Here is a 21,434-nt window from a genome sequence, read left to right as displayed (position 1 = left end):
AAAATGCAATGAATAAAGGAGAAAGTGAAACCAAACATATGGTTGAGGCTGCAGTAGTCCCACATGGTTTGTGTATGACATACTGAGCTCTATTAGATAAATATATAAATAGAGCAAAACGGTTTGGTTAAGTCTCTTTGCGCTTGGGGCAATGACGCAGCTAGTGAGGTTCTAACCGAGGCGCGTCTATTGCTGGTTGAAAACTATTTCCAAACCCCCTCTTAGGCCTGGGTTCAGCCCTGGCCTTTGAGAATTTCTGGAAGGGCTCCCATTTTTGGGTAAAGCCCTACAATTAGTAGTCCAAAATATTTTATTAGACAGTGTATATATGTTCAAAAACTTCATCTTTTTTTAATTTCTAAGGGTTTTAAACAGTTCTAATTAGAGTGATTGAACAAAACTAGAGATATTTGGATGATAGTGAATGCATAAAAGTTGAGATGTGATCACCTCACTTAATTAACTCTAGAAAATATTGTAATTTATAACTCAATATTATTATTATTATTTTAAAACAATGCATAATAGATTTTACGATTTTGCAATTTATTGAGATGACTGATTGAATTTAATACAATATTACTTTCAGTGAAACTACTATCGACATTACTTTTATTATGCACTAATTACAATCTGTCACCTCACCAAATATTTTTTTTTTAAATGTGAAATTTATTATTTCTTCACACTTATTATTTTTCTTTTTTCATTCGTTTCAAATGCTTGTTTTGTAAGAATAAAGTGCAAACTACAAAGCAAGGGAAAAAAAAATTCTTGTCAATGCCCTCTAAATCAAATAGCATCTTGGTGTGTTCAACAAAAATGTTCAAGGCTTAAAATGTATTTCAAAAGATTGTTAAGGCTATTTCTTTCATGTTCGTAAGGCTAAGTTTCTAGTATTTATTTAACCTTAATAAAATACAACAATCAAGCTTTAATCTTAAAATTTGAAGTTCTGGCTATGGATTTTCAATCTTAATTAGGTGCATTTGTATAAGTGGCTAGAAAATGGTGTTTTGAGTTTAAAATGAGTGTTTGTAAAAAAAAAAAAAAAAATTATGAGAAATTGTGGTTACAAAACGAAGTTTTAAGTTTAAAAAATGCTCTTTTAAGCTTTCAAAATGCCTAACAAAACTGAGGAAATTGCAATAGATGTAAAATACATAAGATAAGGTAAGATGCTGAACTTTGAAACAACGGAGAACATTGCAAGAAGTGGGGGATTAGTCTCAAATTTATTGCCCCAGTTGTGTTGTACGCATGGAGTCTGTGGGTTTCACTTTTTTTTTTGGCAGTAGTTTTGTTTTATAGCTATGGTTGTGACTTGTGAGGCTGGTCTTCTGTGTGGTTTTTTCTGTTAACACAAATTCTTTTTCCAATTTTAATAACCTCATTTTTATTAATGAATCAATAAATTGACAAATTCAACTAAGTTAGAAGTTAGAACGATGTTTACAGGTATATGAAGCGGTCCAGAAGGACCTATGATAATACTTATATATCTGCATCTTACTTTTTTTTGCATATAAACATTTTGTGTTAATATGAAAATCAATAAACACATTCTTCATGCACACTTTTTAAAATATATATAAATAAAGGAATACCACTCCAAAATATTAGAGACCAATTCGTTGTTGAGGGATTACCGCAGACGGCAATAAAAAATATAAAAATAATGGTGAAAGGATCTCAATGGTATCTTCATTCATATTTTGCAATACCACTCCAAAATAGAGAACTGTTAAGGGATTACCACAAAAGGCAATAAAATATTAAAAGTAACGGTGAAAGGATCTTAGTGGTATTTTCTTATTCCTATTTGGCAACAGTTCTTTCTTTTCTTTTCTTTTTTGAGCAAACCGTTCTTTCTTTATAAGTGTATATATATAGGAACCTTCGACCTGAAAGGTCTCAACACAGCTATAAGTAAAAGATTGCTGAAACTGAGAGAGATGGAAAAGACACAAAGGGAGGAAAAATGGAACGAGGAAGAACAAGCAGAAGTGGATATCTGGAAATACATACTTGGGTTCACAGAAATGGCTGTAGTCGGGTGTGCCATTGAGCTTGGGATACCTGATGCCATTGAAAGCCATGGAAGTCCCATGACACTCTCTGAGTTGTCATCAACTCTAAATGTGCCACTTCACCTCTCTACCGCATTATGAGGTTCCTAATGCACCGGGGAATATTCAAAGGGACACTCAATAGCCAAGGCTCCCCAGGCTATGCACAAACATCTCTATCTCGTCGTTTGATGAAACATGGAGAACATAGCATGGCTGCTTTGATTCTGCTAGAGAGTAGCCCAGTGTTGTTGACACCATGGCTTAGTCTAAGTGCACGTCTTCTAGACGATGATACTTCATCATTTGAGGTGGCACATGGTGAAGATATATGGAGCTATTCAGCTGCAAATCCTGCTCACGGCCAACTTATCAATGAAGCAATGGCTTGTGATGCCAGGGTGTTGGTGCCTTCAATGATTCACGGCTGCCCTGAGGTGTTTGATGGGCTTGGCAGTTTGGTCGATGTGGGTGGTGGCAATGGAACAACTTTGAAGGTGTTGGTTAAGGCATTTCCATGGCTTCGAGGCATCAACTTTGATCAACCTCATGTTGTATCTGTTGCAGGAGTGATCAGCAGAGTTGAAAATGTTGGGGGTGACATGTTTGAAAGTGTTCCAAAGGCTGATGCTGCTTTCCCGAAGGTAGGGTCCAAAAAGAAAATATTATCTTTAACGGTAAAACATAAGTATAGTTCCTTAGAACTTATACTAGTTTCTCAATAAATTCAACTATGTGGTTGGATTAACCAATAAATCACATAATTGAATTTACTGTCCTTGATTGAAAATAATATTGTTTATATTGCATTGGACCATTGGTTAATGCATACACGATAGTTGAATTTAATTGGAGATACAAATAAATAAAATAGAAAATAATTATACCTAAGTTTTGTTCATTTACTTAGCTGATTTGCGTTTAGGATGCCACGCAAGAAAGAAGACTTGTACTTGAACTAGCTGCGATATTTACTTTAGTGTATACCATTACCTACTAGGTAAGACTGTTATTGGAATTATGAAGCAAATTTTTTTTATATATAAAATTATTTGAAGCACATTAGATATACCTCTCGCTGCTCCTTGTATAGTAAAATTATTGATCAGAAAAGGGTTTTTATACTCTCAATGATGTTCAGCTCTTTCGATTATGAAATTGACCTCTGTGAATTGCAGTGGATTCTGCATGACTGGGGAGACAATGAGTGCATCCAAATCCTTAAAAAATGCAGAGAAGCTGTTCTGGAGAACAAAGGAAAGGTAATAATTGTTGATGCTGTGATTGAAGAAGCAGAAATAGATAAGCTAACCGATGTGAGGCTAGCACTAGACATGGCGATGATGGCTCATACCAATAAGGGCAAAGAGAGGACATTGAAAGAATGGGGATTTGTTCTTGGGGAGGCTGGGTTTAGTAGATACACAGTGAAAACCATTCATGCTGTGCAATCAGTGATTGAGGCATTTCCATAATTTATATATTTAAGGAACATGGTGTTGTTGTTTTTGTTTAAGGAACATGCATGGATCTCTAATTTTATGTGGTAATATGTTGTAATGGCTACTACTAGAAGACCAGTTTGAGTTGATGTAGCTCGCTTGGTTTTAATTGCAATCTAATAATCTATGATTATGAAAATTTTCTGCTTTTTGTTTCTGCATCTGAATTCAATCAGAACTAAAATTTTCAAATTGATTTATTCGTGAAAACTAACAAGTTGGTTTAGAAACACGTGTAGTTCATTAAGAAAATGCAATGAATAAAGGAGAAAGTGAAACCAAACATATATATGGTTGAAGCTGCTGTAGTCCCACGTGGTTTGTGTATGACATACTAAGCTCTATTAGATAAATATAAAAATAGTGCAAAAGCAGTTTGATAAGTATCTTTGCGCTTGGGGCAATGACGCAGCTAGTGAGGTTCTAACCGAGGCGCGTCTATTGCTGGTTGAAAACTATTTCCAAACCCCCTCTTAGGCCTAGGTTCAGCCTTGGCCTTTGAGAATTTCTGGAAGGGCTCCCTTTTTGGGTAAAGCCCAACAATTGCTAATTCTCAAAACTTTTTGTTTTGTTTAGGACTTGTTTGGATATTGTTTATTGTTGGAAACTGAAAATACTATAACAAAATAATTTTTAAATATGTGAATAATGCAAACAGTGTCAATTGCTAACCCATGAGATGCACAGAAATAAAATGCAAACGCACAACACTATCCAAACTCACGCTTAATTGCTAACCCTTTGTTTTAGCCTATTCCATTTGCCAGTACATGCCCTTATTAATTGGAGTAACTTTTTATTGTCAAGAAGAAAAAAGCACATCAAATTTTTGAAAGAGATGTGGATAAATATAGGAGTAATGTTATAAATACAAATTATTTTCACTTCTTATTATATAGAAAAAAATGCATGATTAGTAACATATGTAAATATAGAAATTCATGATTAGTAACATATGTAAAATTCATCATTGACATTGTTATTATTATGCATCATTCTTTTTTTTTTTTTTTTGAAAAAAATTATTATGCATCATTCATAACAAGTCATATCAGGTTGTTGCATCTCTACACTTATTGATATATATATATATATAGATAGGCCCACTTATCAAATAATAGTATTAGCAATGATAGGGTGGTGTCTACATCAATATTTTGTTGCTTATCAAGAGATATGATTGATTCATAGGGATGGGGAGTAATAGGATTGTACATATTTTCAACACCAAAACTGGGTAATCAATTAGATTGAAAATTAATTTGGTGCTCAAGGACATTGCATGCAGCCCCAGGACGTGGATTGGGAAAATTGACCAAGAGGTAAAACAAGTTGGCATGTTTTGTTTTCACCTTCGAAAATATTTTATGTTGCTTCAGGGGCCTTTTACAAATGTTTGTTTGTAATTTGGGTTTCTTGTACTCTTGTTTCACCATGACACCTAAAAATATTCTGTTTCCATAGAACAGCTTCTTCTTCTTCTTTTTCTTTTTTCTTCTTTTTTTTTTTTTTTTTTTTTGATAAGTTCTTTTTTTATTAAAAGATGAATTCATGCATTACTCCATTAAGATGGAATGGGGAATGGGGGGGCTTCGGTTCTATCCCTATAGGAAGGGGTGGAGTATTTACTTAGTTGTATTTCTAACTGGTTTTAAATATATATATATATATATATATATATATATATATATATATATATATATATGAAGCCTAATGGTCACTAATTATAAGAGTAAATCTTTAGAGAGAGGGAAAAGTAACTTTTTGACAGGGGAGATGGAAAGTTATGTGTGTGGTGGTGGTGGGGGAGGGGGGGGGGGGACTTTTTTAAGTGAGAGGAAGAGAAAAAATGCATATTAATTATTTAAGTTTAGTTAGAAATAACAGTTTTTAAAAATAAAGAGTAAATGAGTATGAAATATATTTTATTTCAGCTTTTTATACGATACATTATACTTTATATGACCAAAATTATGATGCCTTTTTCTATTTGAGAGTCCTAGGCAATTGTCTCAAGGTTGAGCCAATGACAATCAAAACCATATCAATGTAATGATTGACATTTTTTGTAAGGGAGTTTAAGAGTGTGGTTACTGCCCTTGTCCACTCAAACCCTCATGCATGATGTGGAACTTCCTCAACAATTGTGTGGAGCTTGTCACAACTTGAACCTATAACTTCTAAACTCACAAATGTGATGGATTACAAGAACTTCTTACCACTAAACCACGCCTTTAGGTGGTAATGTAATGATTGACCTAGTAACGTGGATTTTATGATTAGGATTAACGGATTTTTGTAACTTGTAGCATGTTATTTTGAAGTTGGTTAACTAAAATCCGTTATGTACCTTTCACAATTATTTGCAACGCAATAAATGTTATTCACCTTTTATTTGGCTTTGACATACTGTTGTAGTTGTGATATCAGATACTAATAGGCGTCTTGATACAACTTGAAATTAAAAGCTTCTGTTACCTGCTCTTACATTAGGTGGATAATTATTTGATAGAACACCACAAAGCAACATATTTCACAGGGAATGCAAATCACAAATTGCACATGTCACTATCTGAACATTTGAATTGAAATCATAATTCAAAGTTACATTTCACAATCTGCTCATTTGATTTAAACCCTATTTTGTATCTTTAAATTCAAAAATACATTTTCAAAAGTCACATCCAGCTGGCATGGAATTACAGAGGATTAAGTAAAAACCAACATCATTGTCTAACACAACACGCTAGCTTTCTTATCACCTACTTAGAGGTCTAAGTGTACATTTAAGTTAGATTAATAAGGGTGGTATGGATATGTTATTAGACGAGAATATTAGACTGAGTGTATGGGTTTACACTTTTTTAAAAAGAATATGGGTTTACATTTTAAATTATGTAGGTCCTAACTTCTAATTATAGATATCTGTTCATGAGCAAATATAGTAAAAATCTTAAAACGATACACCAGTTAACAAGATTGAGAGTGGGAAGTGAGTAAAACATAGCGCATTCTGTAGCAACTTTTAATAGTCTATTACCAGCTATTAATTAAAGGGGTAAAAAGAAATTAAAAAAGAAAAACATGATGTACTTTTAAAGGTGGTGTACCTCTTATACTTTCTAATAAATGGTATATCTATCTCTTACCACACAAAAAAATATATGGAACATATGTGCCACGTCATTGGTAGAAATTTCCAAATGTACTTTATTGTATTTTACTTATTTTTGTCGTGTTGATTATTTAATATTTTTTCCATTTTGGCAATTTCCAAATGCATCTGTTGAGTCTTGTAGTTTTATGGTCCTATTGCATATTATTATAAGTTACTGGCCGACAAAAGATGATTAAGGGTCAGTAAAACTGAAAATCAACTAATTAATATTCTATCTGATAAATATCATGCATTTGGTGTTTGATACTATCCATATCTGACTAAAGGATTTGGAATCAGTAAACAAACAATAAAAATGTTAGGCACAATACATATACATGTTTTACATGAACACACACCTTTGCATTAGCCAAAGAAACAAAAGCACAAAGGTTCTGAACAATCATGCAGCCCTGGACATCACGATGCCTATTGGAGCCAAATGTGGGGCTGCTATATTGATTAGTCTAGATAGTTTAATCACTACTTGATTCATCGAGTTGCAAAACAGTTACAACTACAAAACTAGGTTAAGAGGTATGTTAGCCCAATAGTATAAGCTGAGCAATCTTACTTTGTGTGCAAGTCAATTCTCTTATTTGTACTACAAATTTTAAAAAAAAAAATCAATAGCTTCTAGTTTAATTAAACTAGTATAATTCTCAACAACAACAACAAATTCAACTAGTATAGTTTGTTCTCCTTGAATAAGGAATTTAAGATCAACTTGCATACAGCAAAAAGATATATATTGTTGTCTTAGTCTGATAATAATGGATAATTATCATAGACCATACATTAGAAGCTTAAATCCTATTGAATCTATAAATCTAACAACATTATGTGTTAATATGAAAATCGATAAACACATTCTTCATGCACACTTTTTAAATATATATATATATATATATATATATATATATAAATAAAGCAATACCACTCCAAAATATTAGAGACCAATTCTTTGTTGAGGGATTACCACAGACGGAAATAAAAAATTAAAAATAATGGTGAAAGGATCTCAGTGGTATCTTTATTCATATTTTGCAATACCACTCCAAAATAGGATTTTGTATACCCTATACCCGGCATATAATATAGCACCTCCCAAAATAGAGACCTGTTAAGGGATTACCACAAAAGGCAATAAAATATATAATAAAAAAAAAAGTAATGGTGAAAGGATCTTAGTGGTATATTTTTATTCCTATTTTGCAATAGTTCTTTCTTTTCTTTTCTTTTTTGAGCAAACAGATCTTTCTTTACATGTATATATATAGTGTAAAATTATGATTTACAACTATTTTGTGTTAATTTTAATTTCATGTCAAATTTGATTGTAATTTTGTTCAATCTTATGTACCCTATATTTTATGTGGGATTTCATTTTATGGGTTGTTTGTGAGAGAGAATGTGAAGACTCAAAACAACATTAAAGATCAAAGGAGTTTTCACGAGTAGCTCGCGAGAAGACTTCCCGCAAAGTGAAGCCATGTGCACAGCACATGACTGGAATGCGAAGAGTCATGACAATCATGGTTTTAAAAACCGGTACGATGAAAAAACCAAAAAAGTAATTGATTATTGATTTTTTGGTCAAACTGGGGTCCAACCGATGGTCGAACCGGTGATGTCATAAATAATTTAATTAATAATTATAAAAATAAATAAATAATTTTATAACTAATCATTTTAACTAAAAAATTAAACAATAGTAAAACATTAAACTTTGGCTTACCAAATTTTAGACACAACTGAACACAATTCAACCAAAACAAAAACAAAAAAAAAACATAAATAAACACCCACAACCTATAAGCCCACTATAAAATAGTTTAATTATTTTTTAACCTTTCAAATATCAAAAAGTAAGTGCACCATGGGTAACAATATCATTGCCCACTTGATTTTTTTTTTTTTTCCCTCCACACATTCTACATGGATCCACACATTAATATCCCAAGATTCCCAACTACCACACATTTTGAAATCACATCCACACGTTTTGGTTCAACAATAGTTCCCATCTCACTTTTTGCTTTTTATCTCTCTCTCTCTCTCTCTCTCTCTCTCGTGAATATGTGCAGACAGTGCAGTGCAAGAGGCAAGAGCAGCAAAAAAAAATCTCAACTGAAGCAGACAGATCATTACAAATCTGCTTATCTTTGGGCTTCTTTGGTTCTTCCTCAGCACAATATAGTAAATCTGATTTTTTTTCTTTTTCTTTTTTTCTTTTGAGCAAAAGGTAAGTAAAATAAATCTGATGTTTTTGATTCACTATTTTAGCCTTCACCACTTCATATTTGAGAGAGCATTTTCAAAATCAAAATCTCTCTTCTTAAATCTGAAACAAAATCTCCCTTTTTTTTTCTTTTCTTTTTTTGGGTTAAAAAACACAATAGCTCAAGCATTTATGAAGAAATGTTAAAACCGGTTTAACAGCATCGATTTCCGGTTATGCCGATTGAACCGGCGGTTTATACTGTTTATCCAATTTTTCGTTCATTTCCAGTTTTAGCTAATAACTGAACCGGATTAAGGTCCGATTCTCAATTGAACCGGCCAGTCCAATCCGGTTTTCAAAACGTATATGACAACTAGTTTTCATGAGTATTTCGCAGATAAGGCCTTCTCGCGAAATACCTGCAAAACTTTCTGTTTTGCTATTTTGGCATATCTGGTGCACTATGTCTTCACCCACACTATATATACCATCATTACCCACATATTGAGAGGAGTACTTTTCAAAGAGAAAACCCTAGCCATAGTCCTTGACAATTAAAGATTGTCATACCCACAATCCTCTACACAATCTTGTGTGGTTTTCCTCAACTCCTACCTCTCCATATCCAAATCCTTGAAAAGTTGATAGCCCAAATACTTACCACACCCATTATGAGTGTAAAGTGAGATTTTGGTGCTGCTAGGAACATTCTGAGTGTAAAGTGAGGTTTTGGTGCTACTGGGAAGCATTGAAAGAGGCCATTTGTTTGGTAGATGCAATCGTCAAGTCAGTTGGTAGCAGGAGCTTGGAGGGCTCAAGTACATAGGGTAGACTAAGCTTGGAGGGTCTTTTGTTATTCGTGTACTCCAACTTATTCTCTAATGGATCGGTTTACCGCTTGGAGAGCGGCGGAGAGGTTTTTCGCCGAGTTCTTCGATTTCCTCTTCAATAACACATCACAGTATTATCTTGTGTTTGCATCCTTCTTCCCTACTCATTTAGCTTTCATTTTATTGTTGATATTTGTTGAATATGGCTTAGAGTAGTTATATTGTTTGTTCGCTCACATTTACTCTATTCCGCACTTAGTTTAAGTTAGAGTAAAATCAACCGAGCCATAATTTTTAATTTAGGGGTCTAAACAGCTCTTGTGTTTTCACACACATTCGAGATTTCATATAGGAACCTTCGACCTAAAAGGTCTCAATATAGCTATAAGTAAAAGATTACTGAAACTGAGAGAAATGGAAAAAACACAAAGGGAGGTAAAATGGAATGAGGAAGAACAAGTAGAAGTGGATATCTTGAAATACATATTTGAATTCATAGAAACCGTTGTAGTCAGGTGTGCCATTGAGCTTGGTATAGCTGATGCCATTGAAAGCCATGGAAGCCCCATAACACTCTCTAAGTTGTCATCAACTCTAGGATGTGCCCCTTCACCTCTCTACCACATTATGAGGTTCCTAATGCACCAAGGAATATTCAAGGGGAAACTCAATAGCCAAGGCTCCCCAGGCTATGCACAATCACCTGTGTCTCATCATTTGATGAAACATGGAGAACATAGCATGGCTACTTTGATTTTGCTAGAGAGTAGCCCAATGTTGTTGACACCATGGCTTAGTCTAAGTGCATGTGTTCTAGACGATGATACTTCATCATTTGAGGTGGCACATGGTGAAGATATATGGAGCTATTCAGCTACAAATCTTGCTCATAGCCAACTTATCAATGAAGCAATGGCTTGTGATGAACATAAAAATAATGGTTTAATTTGTAAGTTACAAGAAATTCTGTCAGGACAGATTTGAGTATGCTGTCTTGTGTGATTTTTAGTAAATTATTGGTTTATGCTTTGACTCCGAAATTTTTATGGTATATACTGGACATACAGGGGAGTTGTTATGTAAATTTCATGACAATTGGATGTGTTTGGACAGCCCGTTTGTATTTTACAAATGGAGCATATGCTGCTGGAATGAGCTGTGAACAACATATGCTACACCCGACTTTGTGGATTTAATTCTCAAGTTAGGGTTTATGTTTTGGGCTATAATTTAATACGCTCATCCTTTGGTATGTTTGAAGCATATATAAATTTTATGGATTGGTTTCTCTATGGTTTGGCTGCAAAATGTGTTTGATGATTGTATCATATGTTTTGGGGAACTTTATGTGATGGGAATTAAGATTTTCTTGAATTTGAGAGTTAGGTTGTGATTGAGGTATAAGTTTATATATTAGGAAGAGTTTGTCCGTAATAAGTTTTGTTTTTCGTCAACATATGCTACACCTGACTTTGTGGATTTAATTCTCAAGTTAGGGTTTATGTTTTGGGCTATAATTTAATACGCTCATCCTTTGGTATGTTTGAAGCATATATAAATTTTATGGATTGGTTTCTCTATGGTTTGGCTGCAAAATGTGTTTGATGATTGTATCATATGTTTTGGGGAACTTTATGTAATGGGAATTAAGATTTTCTTGAGTTTGAGAGTTAGGTTGTGATTGAGATATAAGTTTATATATTATGAAGAGTTTGTCCGTAATAAGTTTTGTTTTTCGTTTAGGTGGCGAGAACGAGAACACGGACACTTGAGCTCCTCGTGTACAATCTCTCGCGCCTTCTGTTATCAAGTAAGGGACTTGTGACCTGTACTTTTAATAAGTATAAAAATTATCTCGAAAACTATTATGCATTAAAACTTGTTGATTAGAGATATTACATATAAGCATGATTTAAGTAAAATATATATTCGTGAGTTGTTCAATCATATATATATGATAATTTTAGCATATTAATGCTAGTACCTATATCGCGAATATAATATTTCAGAACGAAGTGGATATGCTACTATTATGAAATAATTATGTAAAACCATAGCTATCAAAAAAATATAGCGTTCGGGTTATTCAATTGTTATGATCTAAACTCAGCCAATAGGGGTTATAGTACTGGTATTTCCATGAAAATTCTGATTGGCCATTAAAAGTGGGACTGGCTCTACTGTACCCGCCCTTGTTGGTAACAACCAACTTGTGGAGGATGTCAACCTACCCCCATGGTTGAAAGTAAGTATTATGATATGATTCCGGAATTATCTGGCATTGTAGGGAATGTTGGATGCCTGGCACTCTGTGCTAGAAGCCTCCCAAAGTAGTGACAGACTTACAATTGGATTAACTAATATGTATTATAAATGAGGTATAAAGCTATTTGGAAATTATAAGAAAAGTAAGATGATAAGAAAGGTATATTGAATGGGTTATAAATCTGATGAGAAATTATGATAAAGTATTTGATAGTCTGTTCAAAGATAAGATTATTGAATTATATTCAAGTTCCTTATTATGTCATTTTATTTATTAAAGTGAAGAAAAATGAAGTATTCTCATCTGAAAGTTCTTAAGTTATTTTTAAGAACAATATGAACAGTATGAAGGCTATTTTATCAAATCTGGCATATCCATAAACTATTTGATTTACATGCATTCTTATTAAAAGCCCATGGAGCTTTAAAACCTTACTGGGCTTCGCAGCTCACCCTATTATATTTTAGTGCACAGGTTCTTTCTAGAAGCAGCGAGAGTATTAGAGGTGGCAAGGATTCTGTGTTTTCTCGTTTGTTAGAATATAGAGTTTTGTTGTATAGCAGTTAGCTCTTTTGTTGTATAGGAGGAATCAAGATATACTTGATCCTTTGAGCACAGATGTAATTCGATACCTTAGTTTGTTTTGAACCCCAGTTGTATGTCTTTGGAGTTAGGTTTGTAATAAGAGTTTTGTTAAACGTTTAGCTATGTAATATTTACAAGTATACCTTAAGTTTCAACCAGGTGGTATTTTCCCAAGTTCAAAGGAAATCAAATTTCAAGGTTCCATTATTTTTGTATGTTATGGCTTTTATGCAAGGAAATAAGCAGGAAGTCAAGAAATAATTCTTGATAAGTACTTTCAGTTTAGGTTGGTTCGTGTTAATATTGAGGTAAACTTAATATTAACATGCCGGTCATGCTCTAAACACTGAAGTACAGGTTTGGGTTGTGACAGTTTGATGGGCTTAATAGTTTGGTCGATGTGGGTGGGGGCAATGGAACAACTTTGAAGGTGTTGATTAAGGCATTTCCATGGCTTCAAGGCATCAACTTTGATCAACCTCATGCTGTATCTGTTGCAACAGTGATCGATGGAGTTGAAAATGTTGGGGGTGACATGTTTGAAAGTGTTCCAAAGGCTGATGCTGCTCTCCTGAAAGTATGGTCCCAAAAAAAAAAAATATATATATATATATATATATATTTATATATATATATATATATATATATATATATATATATATACATATATTATCTTTAACAGGTAAAACTTAGGTACAATTCTTTATATCTTATGCCTTAAAGTTTCTCAATAAATTCAACTACTTGATTGGATTAACCAATGAATCACACAATTAAATTTATTGTCCTTAATAATATTGTTTTTGTTGCATTGTACCATTGGTCAATGCATGCACGATAGTTGAATTTAATTGGAGATAAATAAAAAATAACTATACCTAATTTTTTGGTCCCTTATTACGTAGCTCATTTGTGTGTAGGATGCCGCTTAAGAAAGAAAGCACGTAGTTAAACAACCTGCAATATTTACTAAAATATTTCATACTTGGTCTTCAAAAAGTTTCAATTCTTTCAAGCTTCAAAGTGTATACCATTAGCTACTAGGTAAGACTGTTATTGGAATCTTGAAGCACATTTTTTTAATATATATAATTATTTGAAGCACACCAGATATACCTTTGGCTACTCCTTGTAAAGTAAAATTATTGATCAGAAAAGGTTTTTATACTCTTAATGATGTTCAGATCTTTTGCTAAAGCAATTTACCTCTGTGAATTGCAGTGGTTTCTGCATGATTGGGGAGACAATGAGTGCATCCAAATCCTTAAAAAATGCAGAGAGGCTGTTCTGGAGAACAAATTAAGGAAAGTTAATAATTGTTGATGCTGTGATTGAAGAAGCAGAAATAGATAAGCTAACCGATGTGAGGCTATAGCACTAGACATGGCGATGATGACTCATACCAGTAAGGGCAAAGAGAGGACATTGAAGGAATGGGGATTTGTTCTTGGGGAGGCTGGATTTAGTAGATACACACTGAAACCCATTCATGCTGTGCAATCAGTAATTGAGGCATTCCATAATTTATATATTTAAGTTAAGGAACATGGTGGTGTTGTTGTTTAAGGAACGTGGATCTCTAATTTTAAGTGGTAATAAATGTTGTAATGGCTACTACTAGAAGACCGGTTTGAGTTGATGTAGCTCGCTTGGTTTTAGTTGAAATCTATGATTATGAAAATTTTATGCATTTTGTTTCTGCGTCTGAATTCAATAAGAACTAAAATCTCATATTGATTCATTGGTGAAAACTAACGAGTTGGTGGAGAAACACGTTTTGTTCATTAAGAAAATGCAATGAATAAAGGAGAAAGTGAAACCAAACATATGGTTGAGGCTGCAGTAGTCCCACATGGTTTGTGTATGACATACTGAGCTCTATTAGATAAATATATAAATAGAGCAAAACGGTTTGGTTAAGTCTCTTTGCGCTTGGGGCAATGACGCAGCTAGTGAGGTTCTAACCGAGGCGCGTCTATTGCTGGTTGAAAACTATTTCCAAACCCCCTCTTAGGCCTAGGTTCAGCCCTGGCCTTTGAGAATTTCTGGACGGGCTCCCATTTTTGGGTAAAGCCCTACAATTAGTAGTCCAAAATATTTTATTAGACAGTGTATATATGTTCAAAAACTGCATCTTTTTTTAATTTCTAAGGGTTTTAAACAGTTCTAATTAGAGCGATTGAACAAAACTAGAGATATTTGGATGATAGTGATTGCATAAAAGTTGAGAAGTGATCACCTCACTTAATTAACTCTAGAAAATATTGTAATTTATAACTCAACTCAACTCTAAAAAATAGTGAAAATCCAATTATATAACTCAACTAGAAAATCCAACTAGAAAAAAATTGTGTAAATAACAATAATAATAAAACTCAAGGAATTGAGTTTTTTAAATTGAAATGGTGTGGTTTTTAATTCAGCCTTCTTTATTTATTAAAAAAAATTATCCTTGAAATAAGCACTACAAATTACATCAATTTTGACAGAAAAGAAAATATCAATGTTGACAGAGGTTAAAGAGAGGAAATTCTCAGTTAGATGCATGTAATGGGCGATAAACGAACGAAATGTATTCTTACATTATAGAAAGGTTACATACTGATATTCTAAAACTGGAAAAAAGAAACAGCTGCACCATCTAATTTTCCAATACAGAGTTGGAGAAAAAGTATGATAGACAACATGAAGAGCAATCAATAAAGTTACTTGTTCCATCATTGTAATTTCCTTGCACCCTTCGAAGTGCTTTCTAACCCAATGAAAACCGGAGAGCATCGATGATGCTGGATGACTGCTGTAAGAACATAGGTGTTTGCAGCTAAGAAAAAAATGCTTGCCATCCACAGTTGAAGGAAGACATTCTTTCCCCTGAATTCGAGCATATAACCCCACATCAACCAATGAAGTTGAGCACCCATCCACACTAATATGCAGGAAAGACCTTTCCATCTTAACTTCATTTGGCTCCATGGAAGTATTAGAGGCAAAAGACAGAAAAACCACACAAAATATTGTGCAGTGATTACCTGTCAAAATTGGGCAGGAGGATTAGATTCTCTCATAATTTTAATACCTCTTATTGACCATATATCCCAAGTTGTACATAAACATTAGAAGCAGGGTTGTCTAAGATATTATTCAAAAAGTCATCAAGATGACAATGAAAATGCAAAGAAAAGGAAATAAAATGATTAGGCATACAAACCTTGTTGAATGCCACAAATGCAACCGTCTGCAAAAACCAGCAAAACAGGAGGTCTTGTGCAAAACTCAGAACAAGAATGAACTGCACTACAAATTGAGGCAAAAACGAAATGAGCTTCTCCACCACCAAGATTTCATTCTCCAGCTGAAGGTATATATGATAAAAATAAATGGAGAAGTTGTGCCTTGGATCCGTACGGGTAAGATGATATAGCAGTGCCTCATGCAAGAAGTCCCACCCATAAAGGCAAAAGAAAAGGGCAGTACAAAATAAGAAAACAGCCCCAGAAACAAAACCAAAAAGTATTCTCTCTTTTGTTAATGCCGTTCTCAAAGTAGACCATGGATGGAACAGAGCAGCCAGTCTTGTAATACAATTGCTTCGAGGAGATTCTTGTTCAGTGCGCCCCCAATTTTGAAGAGCAGGCTTCCGACCATATCGGAAGACGTATGGATCAAGAATCAGAAGAATAGAAAGAACATAGATTACAGGGTAGATTCTAAAGTGGACAAGAAGCCCAAACCAAAATGCAGCTTGCAACACACGACCTGTTGTGCAGAAAGTTTACAATATAAGGTTAGAAACAAATACAAAATATAAATGATAAAAATAAGGTTATATATATACACGTGTGTGTGTGTGTGTGTGTGTGAGACTGGTAAAAAACCATTGCACACAATCATTTCCCACTATATTAACTAGATCTAATGTCCCACTTGGCTACTCCTTAATAAAAATTGATGTTCACTGGACACAGAAGGGGAATTTCGTTTGTATAAATAGAGTGTTTCCGCTTTTATTACCACCAGCCACCACATAACAAACTGTTTCAGAAAACAAACCAAATCCTTGCACATCTCATCAAACTAGTTCTCCTTTTAGCTTTTACAACAAAGTGTACATATTTAGAATACAGCATTCAATTACACTTCTACCTATAAAAGGCTTACAAGGATCACAGATTGAGGGGTCCAAATCTGAAGGTCCCAGATTGCTGAAGCAATCGAATAACATATATTAAAAGAATAACCTACAATAATCTCCAAGATGCTGCAATGGTTTTAGAGCCCAGCCTAGTAACTTCAAAACAAAAGAAAACTGAGATGGTGTTGGTATTGTCAAACACAACAGAAAATTGCAAAAGAAAAGGTGACTTTTTTACATTCTAGACTTCTCACCAGAAAATAAATTTCAAAGAACCCTCAACTATCTTATAGTCTTGTCTCCTTGACCATACGGAATTGTCAAAAAAAATACAGTCAAATAAACCAAAAATTGGATCAATCAGAAGATGTATGTCAATAAGTATAACACTATAACCAATAGAGCAAAACCAGCAGTTGTTGTAATATTCCATCTTCAGAAACATTTCAATGATTCGATGGTCAAAGCTAAAGATAACCTGCACTTAACATAAAAAGCGAGGACTATAGACCCCTAAGATAATGTTCAACAATAAGGCAGTTATTTTATATTATCAAAATAACAAATTCCCATTTAGAGCCAAAAATTATCAAAAAGCAACATTTCTCTATTATCCTCACTATATATGGTAAAAATTAATAATAATCCAACAAAAAAAAGGGCTTAATTGCAGAATAGACTAAGTACAAGAACCTTGACATGAAAATGTCTACTGCTCATGAACTAATAATGCCTAGAGCATTATAAGAAAATGTTAAATTCATGAATACATTATGAAAATCCAAGGAATTGTTTTTAACCCTTGTGATATAGATAACCAACATAAAAATCAAACATACACCTTCCCTTGAATTATCAAATGGTCAAACATCTCTTAGGTACCCTCACTGTTTTCCTGATTAGAATAATATTAAATGGTTAAACACATCTTTTCCTAACAACTTAAGCTTTTGGGACAAGCAGTAATTTATCATTAAATCATAACAGGTGATCTTAAGTTCAAAAAGTGTCTCCACTCTACCCTCCAAACCCGTAGTTTATCATTCTCAATGGCCTGAGAGTTCAGTGTGTGAAATGAGTTTGTACAAAAGTGTCAATCAACTCAATCTAGCAAGTTTATGCTATAAAACAATTACAAAGTCTATCAGGTTCAAAGCTAACATGATAGAAATATGCAATGAGCAACAGGAAATGAAAAAAAGAAAAAGCTTACACCATTCATGAGGCATAAGAGGACCCAAAGAACCATAGCACAAACAACAGGCTCACAATTCCCACGAGTCCCAATTGTAAAAGTAAATGGATTGAACAGCCAGACCATTACAGAACTAACACAAAATTTTTCTGGGACCCCACGTAGCTTCAAAATACTCCTTATAAAACACCCCACAAGCAAATCTGCAATTTCCAAACAAACCCAGATCACAAAAAAATGCAAAATTTACAGTCCAAACTCAAAAAAAGGTAGCAAATTTAACACCATACCTGAAGCTGAGAAGAGAAACTTGCCCCAAGATCGATGGAAAATCGAATTGGGTATGAGCAAAAAAGCTAGTAAAGGTGAGTATCTGTATGTGGATCTAAGATAAGGGGATTTGCCAGAGGCCATTAGAGAAGCAGCATCGGAGAAAACAAGGTAATCAATGTCAGTGTACCTGACTTCCATGTGGGTGTCTTGCCATTCACCATATATGATTAAGAATACTCTGAAAATGGCTGATAGTACGAGGAGAGAGCGAAAGTTCATGGTGGTGAACATTGGTTCTGCAAGTTGAAGCAGCAGAGGAAAGAAACTGTTTATTATGTTATGGCTTAGAGCATAACATAGAAGTATTTTGAGAGGTTCCCAAAAGTTGTGAGTCAATATCTATATCCCCGTTCATGATACCCGTGTAATATGTTAGGTCTCATTGTGAGACCATAAAATTAGAAACAGCAATATATACTTCCAAGCAAACTGAAAGTAAAGACCAATATTGTATAAATTAGAAAGAAAAAAAATGTAAACTTCCCTGCACACAGAAAATTCCCAAACTAACATTTATATCAAAACTTTAAAAACTTAGAAGTATAACAATAGAACATGATTATGATTCTTCTGGTTGGCAGGAAATCACTTTCTACGTATCACGTGCACAGAAATACGAAATGTGAAATCTGAAATCAGCCACCATCAAATCAACAGATAAATGAAAATTTTAAAACAACTCAAAACTCCTGATAGTTGTAAAGCCCTCACACGCTCAGTTTTCCTATTTATATGCAAGAACTATGGAATTTCATGATATTGAATAAGAGAAAGTTTGGTCCAAAGAGGGGCTAACTTAATTACAGCAACATATGATAATGTTAGGGGAAGAGCTTCATTGAGATTTTGTTTTACTTTAAAACATTACTTTAAGTCATACACTTGCTTGCATTAATCCTGACCCCTTGCAATCAAAAGACATTCCTTAAAATTGAGTATATAACCATAAAACTTTAAACTGAGTGCCTAATAAATTTCCCCTTTACCAGCATTTTCTCAGCAGCCAACCAAACTGTTTAAACTAACTAAACATTTTGATAAAACCCCAGCCAAAAAAGTTCAAACACCGAATTTCCCCCCAACATACCCATTTGATTCACATGCAATTAAGTGACTTAAAGCCTCACAAACTGCATAAACGAAGAGAACACAAGCATCCCATCACAGAACAGAGTGAACAAACAAACCACACCATTTGAATCACGAATTTAAAAATACCCAAATCACTACTCAAAATCTACTCGTAAGTCTTAACCACAAATCATATCGCAAAAATCATTATAAAAAAAATATAAAATACAAAAAAAGAAGAGAGAAAGAATAGAGTGATACCTGAGATCGGCGGAAAACCAAAGCAATGGGCTGAGGAAGGCAGCGGCGGCTTCGGCAGAGATGAGCTGGGCTTCGAAGTGGGTGAGGAGAATGATGAATCGGGTCGGCGATGATGCGTGAGCTTCGGTGGCGGCGGTGAGGAGGTTGATGAATCGGTGAGAGTTTGTGGATGAGGATGATGGGAATCGGTGAAGCTAAAGCCTTTGTGGAGGATGAGAGTTTGAGCGCTATCTGTGAGAGCTGAGAGCTTGAGAAGAGAAGAAAGAAAAGAAATAGAAAGCTGAGAGCTGAGAGCTGGGAGAAGAACGAAAAGAAATAGAAAAAGAATTAAATAAAGAAAGTGAAGAAATATTATTGGCTAAAATGCTGAATTTCTAACTTCTTTCTTTTTTTTTTTTTTTTTTTTTTTTAGATTTTATTCCGGTTTTTTAATTTTGTGTTCGTTTAAAGTTTCAGATTTATTGAATTAAGACATTTTTATTAACTTTTTTTTTTAAATTTAAAAAAAAAATTATAATATTATAAAATTAACTACAACATATAACAAAAGTTGATGAAAAAATCTTAATTGAATAAACTTAAAAATTAGAGAACTGAAAATAAACAAACGCAAAATTAGAAAACTGAAATAAAATATGATGAAACTTAGAGGATCGGTTTTACATTTTACCCGATATTATTTTATGTTATGGCTTGTGGGGTACAGGGTTCAAGGAAAGCGAAGTTGGGTCTAGCGGAGAAATTAGACCATGTGGACTTACACACAAGTTGAGCAATGTATTGGGTTTTTACTGTTTACAATACAAATTGTGGGCATTGCAATACTGTTGTGGTCACAAACTGGCCCATGAAAGAGAAAGAATTTGTGTTTGATGTGTGGTGGGAAAAATGGAGGTCAAATTGGCCCATAAAGTAATCTCAAATGGTTGCCCCAATTGTTTTAGGGCATGAAGAGATGTACGAGATCTTAAGTTCAAAACTTTTAATTAGTAGTTTGGAGCATTTTAAAGGATTTCTTCTTGTAATTATCCAATATGTATCAAACGAAGAAACTATACATGTCCAGAGGATTTGTCAGATTCTAAAAAAATTCTAAAAATCCTTGCAAGAAGAAGGAAGAAAAAAACTTTGGCCAAAAGACCATAAATATATGGTAGGGAAAGTGGCTTGAGCATATAGAGATTGAGATGATGGGTTCTAATTTATCCTTTTTTATTATTATTAAAAATGTAAAACAAGTGCAAAAGACCCAAGAGACCAAGCCCAAATTCTGAATAGAGATGGGGAAGGCCCCCAAATATTACAAGCAGCCCTGATTGCTAGATTGTGAGGAAAAAAATTTGTAGAATCACATCATGTTTAAAACAAAATGTCTATGCCCATTAATTTGCTTAGGTAAAAGTTACTATCACAGCCATATGCTATTGAACTAATTCATTACTGATATAATGGAGAAGAAGAAAAAGAAAAAAAAAAATCCTTTACTCGTATAAGAGCCAATGAAGAAAAATGGACTATTATGGATTTTTCTTTTTCTTCTTCTAATAATAATAAGTGTACGGCACAATAATTTCCATAGCTTTTTACACAACTTTTGATATGGTTAATTGTGATTAGTGTATAAGAAAAATGGTATTAATAATAGACCCAAATGAAATGGATTATTCCCTAAAAAATAAAATCTATTTTATTCAAATCACAACAATTCAAGTCAATAGTTATTAAAATTTATAATAAAAAAAATATAAGTTATATCCCTAATGTAGGGGTAAAGTCCCAAGATCATACAATGGGCCTTGGGCCCCAAAT

General features: G+C 33.7%; 1 protein-coding gene, 3 non-coding genes and 2 pseudogenes across 5 annotated transcripts; 5 read left to right on the top strand and 1 right to left on the bottom strand.

The window, feature by feature from the left end:
- Nucleotides 1-133: 133 nt before the first annotated feature.
- On the top strand, nucleotides 134-286 carry LOC126707846 (U4 spliceosomal RNA). Its single transcript, XR_007649144.1, has one exon. It is a non-coding gene; the product is annotated as a U4 spliceosomal RNA (small nuclear RNA).
- Nucleotides 287-1,871: 1,585 nt separating this feature from the next.
- On the top strand, nucleotides 1,872-3,722 carry LOC126706245 (acetylserotonin O-methyltransferase-like; annotated as a pseudogene).
- A 234-nt stretch (nucleotides 3,723-3,956) lies between these two features.
- LOC126707844 (U4 spliceosomal RNA) lies at nucleotides 3,957-4,108 on the top strand. The gene has a single exon (XR_007649142.1). It is a non-coding gene; the product is annotated as a U4 spliceosomal RNA (small nuclear RNA).
- A 6,088-nt stretch (nucleotides 4,109-10,196) lies between these two features.
- Nucleotides 10,197-14,194, top strand: LOC126706247 (acetylserotonin O-methyltransferase-like; annotated as a pseudogene).
- Nucleotides 14,195-14,555: 361 nt separating this feature from the next.
- LOC126707848 (U4 spliceosomal RNA) lies at nucleotides 14,556-14,708 on the top strand. Its single transcript, XR_007649146.1, has one exon. It is a non-coding gene; the product is annotated as a U4 spliceosomal RNA (small nuclear RNA).
- Nucleotides 14,709-15,149: 441 nt separating this feature from the next.
- Nucleotides 15,150-19,946, bottom strand: LOC126705570 (GPI mannosyltransferase 1). Of its 2 annotated transcripts, none has more exons than XM_050404632.1 (5): nucleotides 19,626-19,946; nucleotides 18,251-18,722; nucleotides 17,981-18,163; nucleotides 15,842-16,389; nucleotides 15,150-15,662 (listed from the first exon to the last, which is right to left on the bottom strand). In XM_050404632.1, the coding sequence occupies exons 2-5, from the start codon at nucleotides 18,522-18,524 to the stop codon at nucleotides 15,351-15,353; spliced, it is 1,317 nt and encodes a 438-aa protein (XP_050260589.1). In that variant the 5' UTR covers nucleotides 18,525-18,722; nucleotides 19,626-19,946; the 3' UTR covers nucleotides 15,150-15,350. The 2 variants fall into 2 exon arrangements, with proteins under 2 accessions (XP_050260589.1, XP_050260588.1); XM_050404631.1 differs by having other exon boundaries at nucleotides 18,251-18,529.
- Nucleotides 19,947-21,434: the final 1,488 nt, after the last annotated feature.

The sequence above is a fragment of the Quercus robur genome, chromosome 11 (genome assembly GCF_932294415.1).
Source record: "Quercus robur chromosome 11, dhQueRobu3.1, whole genome shotgun sequence".
Classification (NCBI taxonomy): domain Eukaryota; kingdom Viridiplantae; phylum Streptophyta; class Magnoliopsida; order Fagales; family Fagaceae; genus Quercus; species Quercus robur.
The sequence above is the reverse complement of the archived record's forward strand: the minus strand, read 5'-3'. Positions and strand labels throughout refer to the sequence as shown.